Source organism: Ammospiza caudacuta, chromosome 3 (assembly GCF_027887145.1).
Source record: "Ammospiza caudacuta isolate bAmmCau1 chromosome 3, bAmmCau1.pri, whole genome shotgun sequence".
NCBI lineage: Eukaryota > Metazoa > Chordata > Aves > Passeriformes > Passerellidae > Ammospiza > Ammospiza caudacuta.
Window position 1 is genome coordinate 71,782,598 of NC_080595.1, and position 12,401 is coordinate 71,794,998.

At 41.1% G+C, this 12,401-nt stretch overlaps 1 protein-coding gene across 2 annotated transcripts; it reads right to left on the reverse strand.

Moving 5' to 3' along the window:
• Nucleotides 1–90: 90 nt before the first annotated feature.
• RPF2 (ribosome production factor 2 homolog) lies at nt 91–11,111 on the reverse strand. 2 transcript variants are annotated; one of them, XM_058801856.1, is made up of 10 exons: nt 11,037–11,111; nt 10,003–10,135; nt 9,172–9,209; nt 8,460–8,499; nt 6,590–6,671; nt 6,423–6,499; nt 6,004–6,103; nt 1,795–1,897; nt 746–890; nt 91–446 (listed from the first exon to the last, which is right to left on the reverse strand). In XM_058801856.1, the coding sequence occupies exons 1-10, from the start codon at nt 11,057–11,059 to the stop codon at nt 267–269; spliced, it is 921 nt and encodes a 306-aa protein (XP_058657839.1). In that variant the 5' UTR covers nt 11,060–11,111; the 3' UTR covers nt 91–266. The 2 variants fall into 2 exon arrangements, with proteins under 2 accessions (XP_058657839.1, XP_058657840.1); XM_058801857.1 differs by lacking the exon at nt 11,037–11,111 and adding an exon at nt 10,626–10,722.
• Between the last annotated feature and the right edge of the window lie 1,290 nt (nt 11,112–12,401).

The following is a 12,401-nucleotide window of genomic DNA, read 5'->3' on the forward strand; positions in this document are numbered from 1 at the left end:
ACTCCCATACATTGTTAATACCAAGAAACAAACACTCAGCTTTGGAAAACTAAGAAAGTTATATCATAATTTTATTTTAAATAACCAAGCTCCGTGTTAAAGCTCAATACCTCAGTGTTCCCTTTAAAATGACAAATTATTTAAAAGATTTTTTTGTTACAAAACTAAAGCTAACAGCAGCTCAATCTTTAATGTCTGACAATTTATATTACAACATATATACTAAATTTGAAAGCACTAAGAGTTCTGAAAACTGTCCCAGACTGTCAAGCTGACTTTGACTTTTTGGGAGTAGCCCCACCATCTTGAGCTGACTTCTCTGCTGGCCTCTTTTTTAAGCCTTTCATTTTCCGTGTCTGCAGTTTGCTGAGATCCTGCCTCTGCATGTGGATTCGGCCGTAGGTTGTACCAAGCGCATCATGGGAGATATTCTTTTTCTTCTTGGGCTGCAAGGGAAGAGCAATGTTAATAGCTCTGAGTACAGTCCCAGGGCTCTGGTGAGAATCAGGTGCCCAAAGCAAGGCCTCATACATTGGTTGGAGAGACTAAGATTTGTGCTGTGTGTTCTGTGTGCTTCCAGAGGAGAGTCTGGCTGCCAGCTGAGCACCACAGAAGTGCTGTGGCCCCAGGAATGTCAGCTGGACTCGATGAAAGTAAGCTCTGGTCAAACACACAACAAGTAATACTTCAGCCTTTGCTCTTCTTCAGAGAGATCTGAAAGCAATGCCCTTCCCAAGGTACATACCTTCAGGCCTTTTGGCTGTTTCAAAGACAGCTTATAAAGGTCATCTGAGGCTAAATGTGTCCTCCTCATAACCAGATCTAATGAAGGTCCCATCTCTTCCAGTTCAATTCTGGGTATTTTACAGCCAGATTTCTTCAGAAGCACTCTAGGAGGAGAAAACCAATGAAAATCAACATTGTCCCCTGTGCCAGAGATTGATCCATCTTCCTTAACAGGTTATTCAATCCTGCAGTTCAAAATACTATTGTATTTTGGGAAGGCATCCATCAATAACAGTTTATAATAAATCAGTCCCATTACAATTTGAACACATCCAAAATATGACCTGACTAATGTAATTTTTTTTTAATGGGACTAGTATAATCAGAATTACTTTTAAAACTCAGCTCCAGTACCCTGAAAGCCATATCACTTTTCAAAATCAAAACAGCACCCTGGGTATTATTAGACATAAAAAATTCACTATAATTTACAGCAAAATAACCTGAGCACTTATCTGAGGAAGTGTTTTGGTTCTTTGTTTTTAAGAGTGAGGCTGATTAAAATGATTTTATATTAAGAAAAATCAAAATCACATGGAACACAAGCTATGAATGTTCACAGTCTCCTAAGGTAGGGAGTGACTGTGAGGGTGAACACCAATGCAACAAGAAAGATTTCCTTCTCCTGCCTTTTCCTGGTTTTCCTTGTGCATCTCTGTCTGCAGCCTATCCCCTGTTGTTCCCTGGCAAACATCTAAGTGAGGAGAGTTGTAGAAATCAGCCTGAGAACAGACTAAGGCCGTCAAGTCTAAGACAGTACCCAGAATTCACTAAGTTAATTCACACCACCTTACTAACCAAGCCATATGAAAGAGCAATCCTGAGCCAGGAGGAGCTCAACAAGGAAGGAGGCAGCAGACCTAGGGCTTATGTGCTTGTCTTCTGCTGTACAAATTACACTGGAGCACCTCTCAACATTGCATGTTCTAAATGCAGCTCAAGCCAGTTCAATTTCACAATTAAGGTTTTGTACCAAAACCCAGACAAACAGATAAAACAGATACTCACTTGTAGCTTCTCATGTAAATTTTCCCATCCACAGCTGTGAAATGCAGAACGTACTCTAAACCAGCCAGACGAATATTGGGCACAGTGGGACCTCTGAAGAAATCTGAGAGAGTATTTAAAAGGAATAAATGGCAGGTTCTTGGCTGAAAACAAAACCAACAGATACCTGTAACAAATTGGTGATGTGATGTGGGCCCATTCTGAAACAGGAATCTCAAGAAATAGCCCCTACTTCCAACTGCAGCCTGGCCGGTACACAGGACAGAAATTTAACATCGCACATTTTGGTGAATCCAAATGTGTGTGGATATCCTGACAGGAACTCAGTGACTTCCCAGAGATAATTTTGTAGGAATATACATGCTACTTATATATATACTTCCTGTATTAAGTGCATAGAAAAGAGCAAAAACACTTTCAGAGAAGTAACTTAGCATTATTGAGTTAATGGCAATAATTGCATTGTCTATTCTTTTAAATAGCCATCTCTAAAATCAGGGGGGGAAAATCACCTTATTTGGTGTTTAGGCCAGTCAAGGCTCAGACAAACACAGATCAGTACAGAGAAGCCATTTCCTCAGGTATCTGTTTAAAGACATCATTCAAACCTAATACTTAAATCTTAATCATAGCCAGATTTGGAACAGTAGAAAGAGGGATCAAAACCAGTACACAGCAGAACAAAACTCCTATTCTTACCTACATTTTCTCTCTCTGACTTTGGGAAAAAGTTTAGATATAGAACTTCTTTCATATGTCTCTCACAACAAGGTACTCCTGTCCTCTATATAAAGCAGTATTTGTCATTATGTCTAATGTTTTCTCTATTAATAAGCAACACATCTATGAAAATAAGGCACTTCAAATATTTGCCCAGTTTGCAAAGAGAATGCTGAAATACAGGTTAAATACAAAATGGGCTGCCTCTAGCAAGATTCTTATATCAGGCTATGAAAATATACTGTGCAATCAGAGAGCAATGAGCACAGCAATCTGTCCAACATATGCAGAGGGTGGAGAAAGAATGTGACCTTGACCAAGGGAACAAGGTGTGCTAATAAACTTGACAGGGCAATGCTGAAACATAGGAGAACAGCTAACAGATGCAAAACACATCACTCTTTTCTGCTCTGCCCTGCTTTCAGACCCCTTGGCTACTTGTCTTTTCCTTCACCTTTTTGAAAGAGTATAAGCACTGGAGTGCTTATACTCTTTGGAGTATCCAAAACACAGTTTGGCTGGCAAATAACAGATGGAGTCAGCCCAGGAAACTTTCTTGGTCAATTAAATACTCTCTTATTTCAAGTCTAACTTGTAGTTAGAGGAAAAGTTGCAAATAAAACATTTTGTTCACTCGTGGCATATTTTTTTCCCTTCAGTTAGTTCTCTGCAGGTACACAAGCTTACATTCACAGTGGTTTTATTGGCAACACCTCCCTTTCATATTTTCCTGTGGCATCATACATCTTTTTACCCACAGGATCATCTCTTCCCATAAACGCCGGTGGTCAGGAATTTGTTTCCTGGCAACACCAAACAGCTGCAGAAACCCTACACTTCAGTACACCCAGAGAGTTGAAGTTTTTTAAACATACTCTTAATTTACAACTCTTGCTTTGGTTGGACTGGAGACTTGCTTTCTCCTTTCTTTCCATTCCTAGTTCTCTCTGCCCCTGGTCCTCAAACATGTTTCCAGGAAGTCTAATTTACTCTTTCATACAGAGAGCTTTTCAGGACCTTTCTATTTCCAGATTAAATTCTTAACTGATTTTTGAATGTAACTCCTTCTGTATCAATTTGTATCCAAAAGCTGGTAGCACTGTATTCTATGTAGCTTTGGTTAGCATGAAAGCAGTTTAAACATTTCCCAGCCATCCCTTTCCTGGCCAGAAAAAGCTCTCAAATCCTTTCAAACACTCAAAAAGAGTCTGTGTGAGGAAGGATGTTTGAAGACCAAAGGCGACAGCCAATTTAAAATTGCAGAAATCTGCAAATCAACATTTAGAAAGTGTATAAGCATGCCCTATAGTGGTCTGGCCATTTTTAGGATAAAATAGATGTGCAATAACAGAACTAACAACAAGCAGGCAGTGTTGTAAGAGTTGAAACATCTTATAGATGCAGGTATTAGAATGTCATTAAATGCATTCCAAGACTTACATCATTTAAATGAACTACACTACCACTTGGAGACCAACGAAAACCAAAAGAGAAAAAGTGGTATGTCTTTCTCTTCCACGTCTCTAAAGAAAATGCATCCATCATTTATTTCTCCTAAACAGCTTCTTCCACTTCACAGTTTACCCAGACTGTAGCATTAGGTTACCACGAAGACAATAATTCACCCTTGCCCTTAACTTTACCAAGAAACTGCTGTAAGATGATTGTCCAAACATACATAAGCCCTTTTGATGTCACAAAAGCCAATGAAAGCTTGGTTGCTCCTCAGCATCACTGGCATCACTGCTTTGGCAACAAGTAGCTGTCAGCTATCTGATATTCCCTCTGGGATCCCAACAATACTGGTACAGCAACAAAATATTTGCAGCTGTTGTTATAAAGACATTCTTGTATCTTAGCAAGAGTAGCAGCTTAAGGCAACCATCTTTTGCAGAAATGGAACAAATCACTTCTTCCTTATTGGTTAAGGGCAGTTTTGAAGCAGATCAGATTAATACCCAAACGATTTTAATTTGTGAGTGATACCTTCGGGCCTTTACTCTCCTTAACTTTTTTCTTTGACTACTGTTGTGCATCTGGGTATTTCACAGAACTCAGCAGCATAATTAAGACCTGGAGTACTTGGCATATGTTCAAGAAGAAAGATTGGGTGTAGAATACATTTGACTGCCAAGTCATTCATGGCTAATAAACAGGGGAGGAGAAAGGACAGGCGAACATCAAGAGAAAGAGGAAGGACTGCTCAGTTATTTGGCAACTATCTTACTATGCATGTTTGCCATTTCAGCTGTTTGATCATGGGCTGTTTGAGCACATCTGGATGCCCAAAACTGTACAGATGCCTGAACAAGATACACTTCAGAAAATGCACCTGCTTCCTGTGTCAATACCCATTTACAGTGACGAGCATGCAGCAGCAAAACTTACTTATCTTTGTATTCAGGCATCTTCAAAGATGCACAAGCTCAGTTATCACCCTTTCACCCATCCCCAAGAACCAATCAACTGTATTGAGAGGAAGAAAATTTACTCCTCTCCTGCTCCCTTTCAGTCTCATTCCAAATGAAACATCTTGCTTTAAGGAATAATACTAAGGAAAAAAAATCTCTTTTTTAGGGGGTCTGTTTTTAAAGAGCAATCTTTTACCCATTTGCCTAGAAATCTAGAAACCCAAGAAAGGAACTGAAAGAACAAGACTGCGCTTACTGGGCCAGGTTCAGTATTTTACCAGAACTTAAAAAAATAGACCAACAAAAAACCTAATCTACTTTTAGGAAAACTATTAAAAAGAAAAATCACTCCACCTACTTACTAGATCTAGTTTTGCCAAGCAAGAAGCATTTTTTCAGTGCCAAGAGATGCAATATCCTGTAACTTTTTTGTCTACATATAGCTTCTATAAAGCTACAATGTGCTTTATCTTCCAGAGCCTCCAACTTAAGGATAATAAAAAACTTCATGCCAGTTTGTTCCCTAAGCTCCAAGCCTACCTTAAAGTTAGGGCACAATTTATCTACAGCTGATTTTTACTGCAGGTGTTCTCTCCAAATATTCTAAACAATGGCATGCTTGTTAGAATTGGTGGAATTACCAAGAAAAACTGCTTTCAACACAGAAATTAGACTGAATTGACTTTTCTGTAAACAAAAAACATCCCACTTTCTGAACTTAATCCACTGATTTTAATTTAGATACTTCAAAACATTTGGTTAGAAAAGTGAAACCCAGTACAATTATAAGAAAAGTACATTTTGGAAAACCAAGTATTCCCACAACCTAAGTAATGAATTCTAGTGAATATGAAGTTTCATCTTCAGAGTCTTTTAGGACATTCTTTTTTCCTCCCTTTAAAAGTCATAATTATTAGTTAACTTTAATTTTATGTGACATGAAACCTACAAATGCTAGTTCTTGTTTTCCTTCTGTGCTGAACATAAGCAAGCATTTATTGACAAACCAGCTTTTCCCAACAGATCACATTATTACAGATCCATGCAATCCTACTGCCCAAATAATCAAAATACTGACCAATAAGCAGGCTCTTCAGTCTTCTGTATTCTTCATTCACATCAAACATGTCACCAGCAAATATCAACATAGGTTTTGTCCCTTCAGGACACTTACTGTTCTGTGGAATAAGAATTTTAAAACAACAAAAATTCAGACAGTTAGGGAACATATAATTGATTTAATAGCTGGCCAGTCATTCAACACTGAAAGAAAAACTGCTGTGACCTGTCATCAACAGGGACAGAATAGACTAACGAAACTAAATTAAAAAGCAGAGCATAAAATTAACATTCTGGAGTACACAAATTGACAATCCTCATATACTGCATTAAACACTTCTATTAAACACCGTGATTCATTTCAGGGAACGGAAGAAATTGCAACCAAAAAACCCCACCAGTAGGTGTCGCTGAAATACTGAATTAGCAATTCCTTACCTTGATATCTTTTAGGGCTACAAACTTCTCAACGCCCAGCTCAATCATGTCCAGCACGTGGTAGTCAAACATGCGACCTGTGAGAGTAAAAAAGAAAATCCAGCTATTTAAATACTCACTGAAAACTACACCTACCATCCCAAAAAAAGCCAAGTGAGATTTATTACCTATTATCAGGTTGTTAGGTCGCTTCTTGTTGTGAGATCCAAAGAGAAACAGAGAACAATCTGATTTCTTGGAAAAAAACTCCTGCAATTGAAGAATATAATCAAACTTTTGAGTTGCAGTTCACAGGGTTTAAAACATTCTGCAAAGGCATATGGCACAAACATATGGGTTTAGGAGCTACTTAATGAGAACAACTGCACTTACCAGAATAGTTTTGACCATGGAATGAGTGTTTTTCAGCATTTATGTTAAACTGACAGCTGGATTCAAGATTCAAATAATTTCTTTTTTTATTTACTATTGCATCTTAAAATACAAGTCAGGCAATTTTTTCTTGCTATTTTATCTATTACCCTTTCTTGTAATTCCTAGTTATTTGATTTTCCACAAGATACTTTCAACCTCTTCTCCTTGCCTGACAAGTAAGTATTGTCAAGCTGGCTACCATTTTAATGTCTCACTGTAGTTTCCCACCTAAGCTTTATGCAGCATATTGACCTTGTCTGACAGCTTCTGAACAGCCAGTTAATTCCCTCAAGAGCCAGGCTAGCAACATCTGCACTTGGCACAGGAGCCCTACTACAGAGCAACTTCATGTCAATTTATTATTTAAGACTAAGATGCTACTTAAAACCAAGCCAGTGGTGACTATCACAGAGATCTTTTCTCCAGGAGGAACCGATTAGAGAACTTACTATGGTACAATGTCCACAGCCAACATTACAGCAGTTCTTTCTAAAGATGTCCAGCTCCAAAGTCTTTTTATACACTTCTGCCTCCCAAGTCAGCTCCTCATCTTGTGTATCAAGAGTGACATAAACACAGAGAACTTACCCAGTGCTTCCCACAAGCACTTGGCACTTGTGAAGCACACAAGGACATTTTATCTCCCATTCCTGCAACAGCAGCAGCTCAGAGAGGACATTGCAGCTCTGACCCTCTGAGAGGTCAGAGAGACACTTTCAGAGGCTGGACTAATTGCATGTACAAATCACACAGCTCAGCACCGAGTTTTGCCACCAGATCCCTGAGAAATGCTGACTCTAGACAGGCCAAGAGCAGAGGGGACTCCCCTTGAAACATGTGCTCATACAGCTCTGTTAGTCACTGTGTGTTGATATCTGTGCACTCTCTAAAAGCTGTATATTTTATTAAAGAGATGTAAAAAACTCAAATTCTTTGAATGTGCTCTGCAAATATGCAACAACACACAAATTGAAAAACTGCCCTTTAAAAAAAAGCCTCTAGCCAGCCAGCCATTCAGGATTGCTGCTAAAGGATTGAAAGGGGCTTGGTGAGCTTTTCCACCAGCTCCCTGGGCACCCTTGATGGATCCCATGTAGCCCCATAGACATGTGTGTCTGAGTGGTGTAGGAGGTCACCAACCATCTCTTCCTGCATTATGGGGACTTCATTCTGCTCCCTGTCCCTGTCTTCCAGCTCAGGGTACCCAGAGAGCAACTGATGTTGCTATTATAGGCAAAGAAGGCATTAGGTACCTCAGCATTCTCCTCATCCTTTGTCCCTGTGTTTCCCTCTGCACCCAGTAAAGGATGGAGATCCTCTTTGGCCCTCACTTTGCTGGTGATCTAATTGCAAAAACATTTTTATTGTCTTTTATGGCAGTAACCAGATTAAATTCTAGTTGGGCTTGGACCCTTCTAATTTTCTCCCTGCATACCCTCACAACATCTTTGTGGTCCTCCTGAGTGGCCTGCCTCTTCCAAAAGCAATAGACTCTCTTTTTACCCCTGAGTTCCAGCAAAGCTCTATCCAGACAGGCTATTCTTCTTTCCTGATGGTTCATCTTTTGGCACACAAGGATAGCCTGCCCAAAACTGTTGTAAGAGAAAAATTGTTTATACTTACCAATGATGTTTGGTCCTCAAAAGGCCTGGTAATATTTTTCCTGAGAGGAGGAGAAAAAAACAAGTTAGAAACAAAACCAAAACAAACAAAAACCAAACCAAAACAAAAACACACAAACAAAAACAAACAAAACCAAAAAGCCCAGAACAGGCCCAGATAATAATTTCTTATTAATTCCCTGATAATAAAAAGTTTTGCATTCTACCACAAACTCAGCAGTAAAAGCTCAGTTTGAGTTCAAATCACAAGTCCTATGACTACTGCCAGGAATGCCTCAGTGCCATCTCTGCCATTCCAAGTACTTTCCTCCACATTTCCTGTCTCCCGGGGCCTGACCTGCAGAACACCACCACCACTACCACCAGTGACACTATGAGTAAATGCCTTTGCCTGTTCATTCATTAAATTTAGACAGCAATTTACAGTTGTTTCTGCACTACATTCATGCAGACACTGGGTTCCCATTTTGAACAAGACTTAGAGCTGAATCCTGCTCTGTACCAGCTGCCACAGAACAGGGCTCAGCACCAATGCTGATCTCAGGTAGCTTGTTCCTAGTCTATTGAAAATTATGATCAGTCATCTTCTGCACCCTGGACATTGTTCAAGGCCCCAGGCTATCCTGAATGTCTATTCATGCCCTGAAACTACCCCAAAACAAAAGCTGCTTGTCTGCCAGAAGACTCAAAGATGTCAAAGTCAGATCCCTTACCTTTTATACAGTACAGCAAAAGGCTTCTTCACAGCATACTGCAAAACACAAAGTTTAACACATGTCACCTCTAAAACATGTACAGCACTGCTGTTTTTACAACCCAACAGTTTACAGGAACATGTGAAACAGTAACTATGCAGAGCAGCCTAGAAGAAGGTACCTCAAAAGGCCTGCTCACCGTAATACCCTTTGAGCTGGTGACAATCTTGTTTCCAAATTAATTGCACAAGAAATTATTTGTAGAAACTGAGAAATAAAAAAATAATTGAGAAATAGCTGAAATCAAAGCAATCCCTCTGCTTCTAAGGGGCATAAGGAAAAACAGGGAGAGAACAACAACTTGATTATAGAAGCATAAAAGAATAGGAAAACAACAAAGCAAAGAGAAAACAAGTGTAGGAACACCTATAATATTTTGAGGTATAGAGTTAGGAGACACATTTGGTAACTTAGTTTTAGGAGAGGCTGAAAGCTCCCTATCGATGCACAAAGTCAGCTTACAGGATTCTGGGATATGACTTAGCTGTGTGATACAGTCCCAATTCTGTACCTAATCCTCTTAATCCTCTTGTTTTCAAACAGACTTGGCAACACTTCACTTATATACTAGACAATTGTGAAAAAATAAAAGAGCAAGCTCAACATTTCTGGCAAAGAAGAAACTGCAAGAAAGCAATCTTCCTTAAGAAGTAGGTAATGACACCTTTGGAGTACTGGCCATTCTGAGATTTGGGGTACAGGGAGAGTATGAAAATACTGATAGTGCAGCAGAGACAGAAAATTGGAAGAAAGAGAGAGGAAGGTTGCATGCTACATCCAACAACTTACAATGTCTTTAAGCACTTCGGTCACTGTTAAATTTGCATTTCCTCCTTTTATGAGCATAGCATTTTTTGTATTTTCATTTAGCTTGGGTTCTCTCTTCTCAAGAAATCTTTTTGCTCTCTTAGTTTTCGGCTTTCTGTAAGAAATTAAAAGTTAAAAACTTAATATATGTAACAAGACTTGACACTACAGAAAAAGGTGAATCCAAACAAGAATTGTTTCCATGTAACTTGTTTCAATGACTCAAACTAATCCCAACCTGCAGAATAACAATCAATGCCAAAAGCCCTGTGTCAGGTGAATGTGAGAAGAAAACAAAGTTCCTCAAAGACCACCAACAGCCCCCAAAATAAAAGCTGTTGTCAGGAAACAGCGAGGAAGGCTGAGCACCATCCAGGTGAAACACCGCAGCCTGTGCAGGGGCACAGACCATACACACATCAGTGCTACGTGGCTTAACAATTACAGCTCTCCACTAGATTATCTTCTCAGTAAAGCATTAGTTTTATTTTCTTCTTTAAAACAAACAATACCCCCCCCCTCACACACAGGTATCCTAGCATCGTCAGGGGTGGAACGGCGCTTGGAGATCATTGAGTCCAACCCCCTTGCCAAGGCAGGGTAACCTGGAGCAGGTGCCACAGGAACGTGTCCAGGTGGGCTTGGACTGTCTCCAGAGAGGGACACTCCAGGATGTCCCTGGGCAGCCTGTTCCAGCGCCCTGTCACTGTAAAGGAGTTCCTCCTCACGTTGAGGTGGGACTTCTGCTGTTTTAGTTTATGGCAACTGCTCCCCATGCATCACTGAAACTTCAGAAATGAATTCTCTGAGGTGTGTGCAAACACAGAGATTCAACGCCAGCTTGTCACCGCGGTTATTTTAAGCCACCAACTGAGCAAGGGCTGTTTGGCCACCACTAAAAAGACGGCGGCGCTCGGCTTCCTCTCCCCCGCACGTTTTCCATGAGGCTCCGGCAGTGCATCCCGCCCGGGCCGCCGCCCGTCCCGTTTCCCGGAGCGGTTCCCCGGCACACTCACACCACCCGATCCAGCGCATCCATCGCTGCCCTCACGTGCGGAACGCCGCGCCGTAGCCGCCGCGCGCGTCACATCCGCCGGCAGGGCGGGGCGGGGCACGGCGCATGCGCGGGGCGCGGCTCCGCGCCATCGTCCCACGGGGCGGAGGGGAATTCCTGTGGGGAGCGGCTGAGGGTGCTTGGGCTGTTCAGCCTGGATCGGTGGAGGCTGAGGGGAGACCTCATCGCAGTCCGCCACTTCCTCCTGAGGGGAAGAGGAGGGGCAGACTGATTTCTGGTGACCAGTGCCAGGACCTGAGGGAATGGCCTGAAGTTGTGTCAGGGGAGGGGTTAGGTTGGATATCAGGAAAAGGTGTTTTCACCCAGAGGTTGTATGGTTGCAAAAGTTAGGGTTAACAGTAATAGGAACAAAAGCTCGACCATTAGAAATAACACTTAAAATTAATGTACTCATTGCATGTGATATACATAAAATGTTTTCAAAAAATAATACTGATTACCAGATAAACTAGAACAAAGAAACAGCTTCAGTGTAATGCTGAAAGAAAAGGGCTGAGAAGGCAGAAACCAATGCTGTTGGAATACTCCTTGTACATGGGGAAAAAACCTCCCATTCATACTGCTAGACTAAGTAACAAATTAGCAAAACATGGGAGAGTTGCTGTGTTTGCACTCTGTCAGAGAGCAAACTCCCGAAGCACCTCTCTGCTCTCGGTGGCTGAAGCAGCCATAACAAGAGCCCTCCCTGCAGGAGGCTCAGCTGCCACCGAGCGCACCACAAACCCTCCCTCCGGCACTCAAGAGCCTGTGTATTCCCAGGATCATTATTCCAGTTATAATTGTCCTCTATCTATCAGCACCACACAAATCAAGCATGAATGATGATGTCTTTAAACTTCCATGACTGCAGTTAAATCCAGAGGGATGGCTGTGCGGTCTCCTCAAATGCAACACCACCATGTGAAATACCCACACCCAGGCTGAAGGCACACAGAGCATGTTCCCTTTCCTTCCTCTCCCTGCCTCCCTTTCCCCTAGGATTCAAGTTGCTTCTACACAGAAAAAAAAAAGGGAATAATGGGATTGATGGTTTGAAACTGTTACTGTTTTAATGACTTTTCTTTACTGATGCTGTGCTGTGAACAATGCTGTGGGTGAGCTTCTCCTCTGCTCATTACTAATTAAGGTATTACATAATCATACTGGAATTAATCAGGTGTTCTCATTCTCACAGCACTGTTGCAGTTACACTGTTTTGAGGGAGACAGAGAAAGGTAGGAAAGAAGAAGGGTCAGTGAGAAAATGTCTTCTGTTTTAAAATTGTGCTTTTGAAAACATTATCCCGAGTGCACCACACACTCAACTG

Excerpts from the sequence above, each read along its gene's own strand:
- RPF2 (XM_058801856.1), bottom strand. The coding sequence starts at position 11,059 with ATGGATGCGCTGGATCGGGTGGT. Across the intron at positions 1,898-6,003 it reads ACTGAAGAGCCTGCTTATTG|ATTTCTTCAGAGGTCCCACT; the intron begins GTCAGTATTTTG and ends ATACTCTCTCAG. Across the intron at positions 891-1,794 it reads ATTTACATGAGAAGCTACAA|AGTGCTTCTGAAGAAATCTG; the intron begins GTGAGTATCTGT and ends TTCTCCTCCTAG.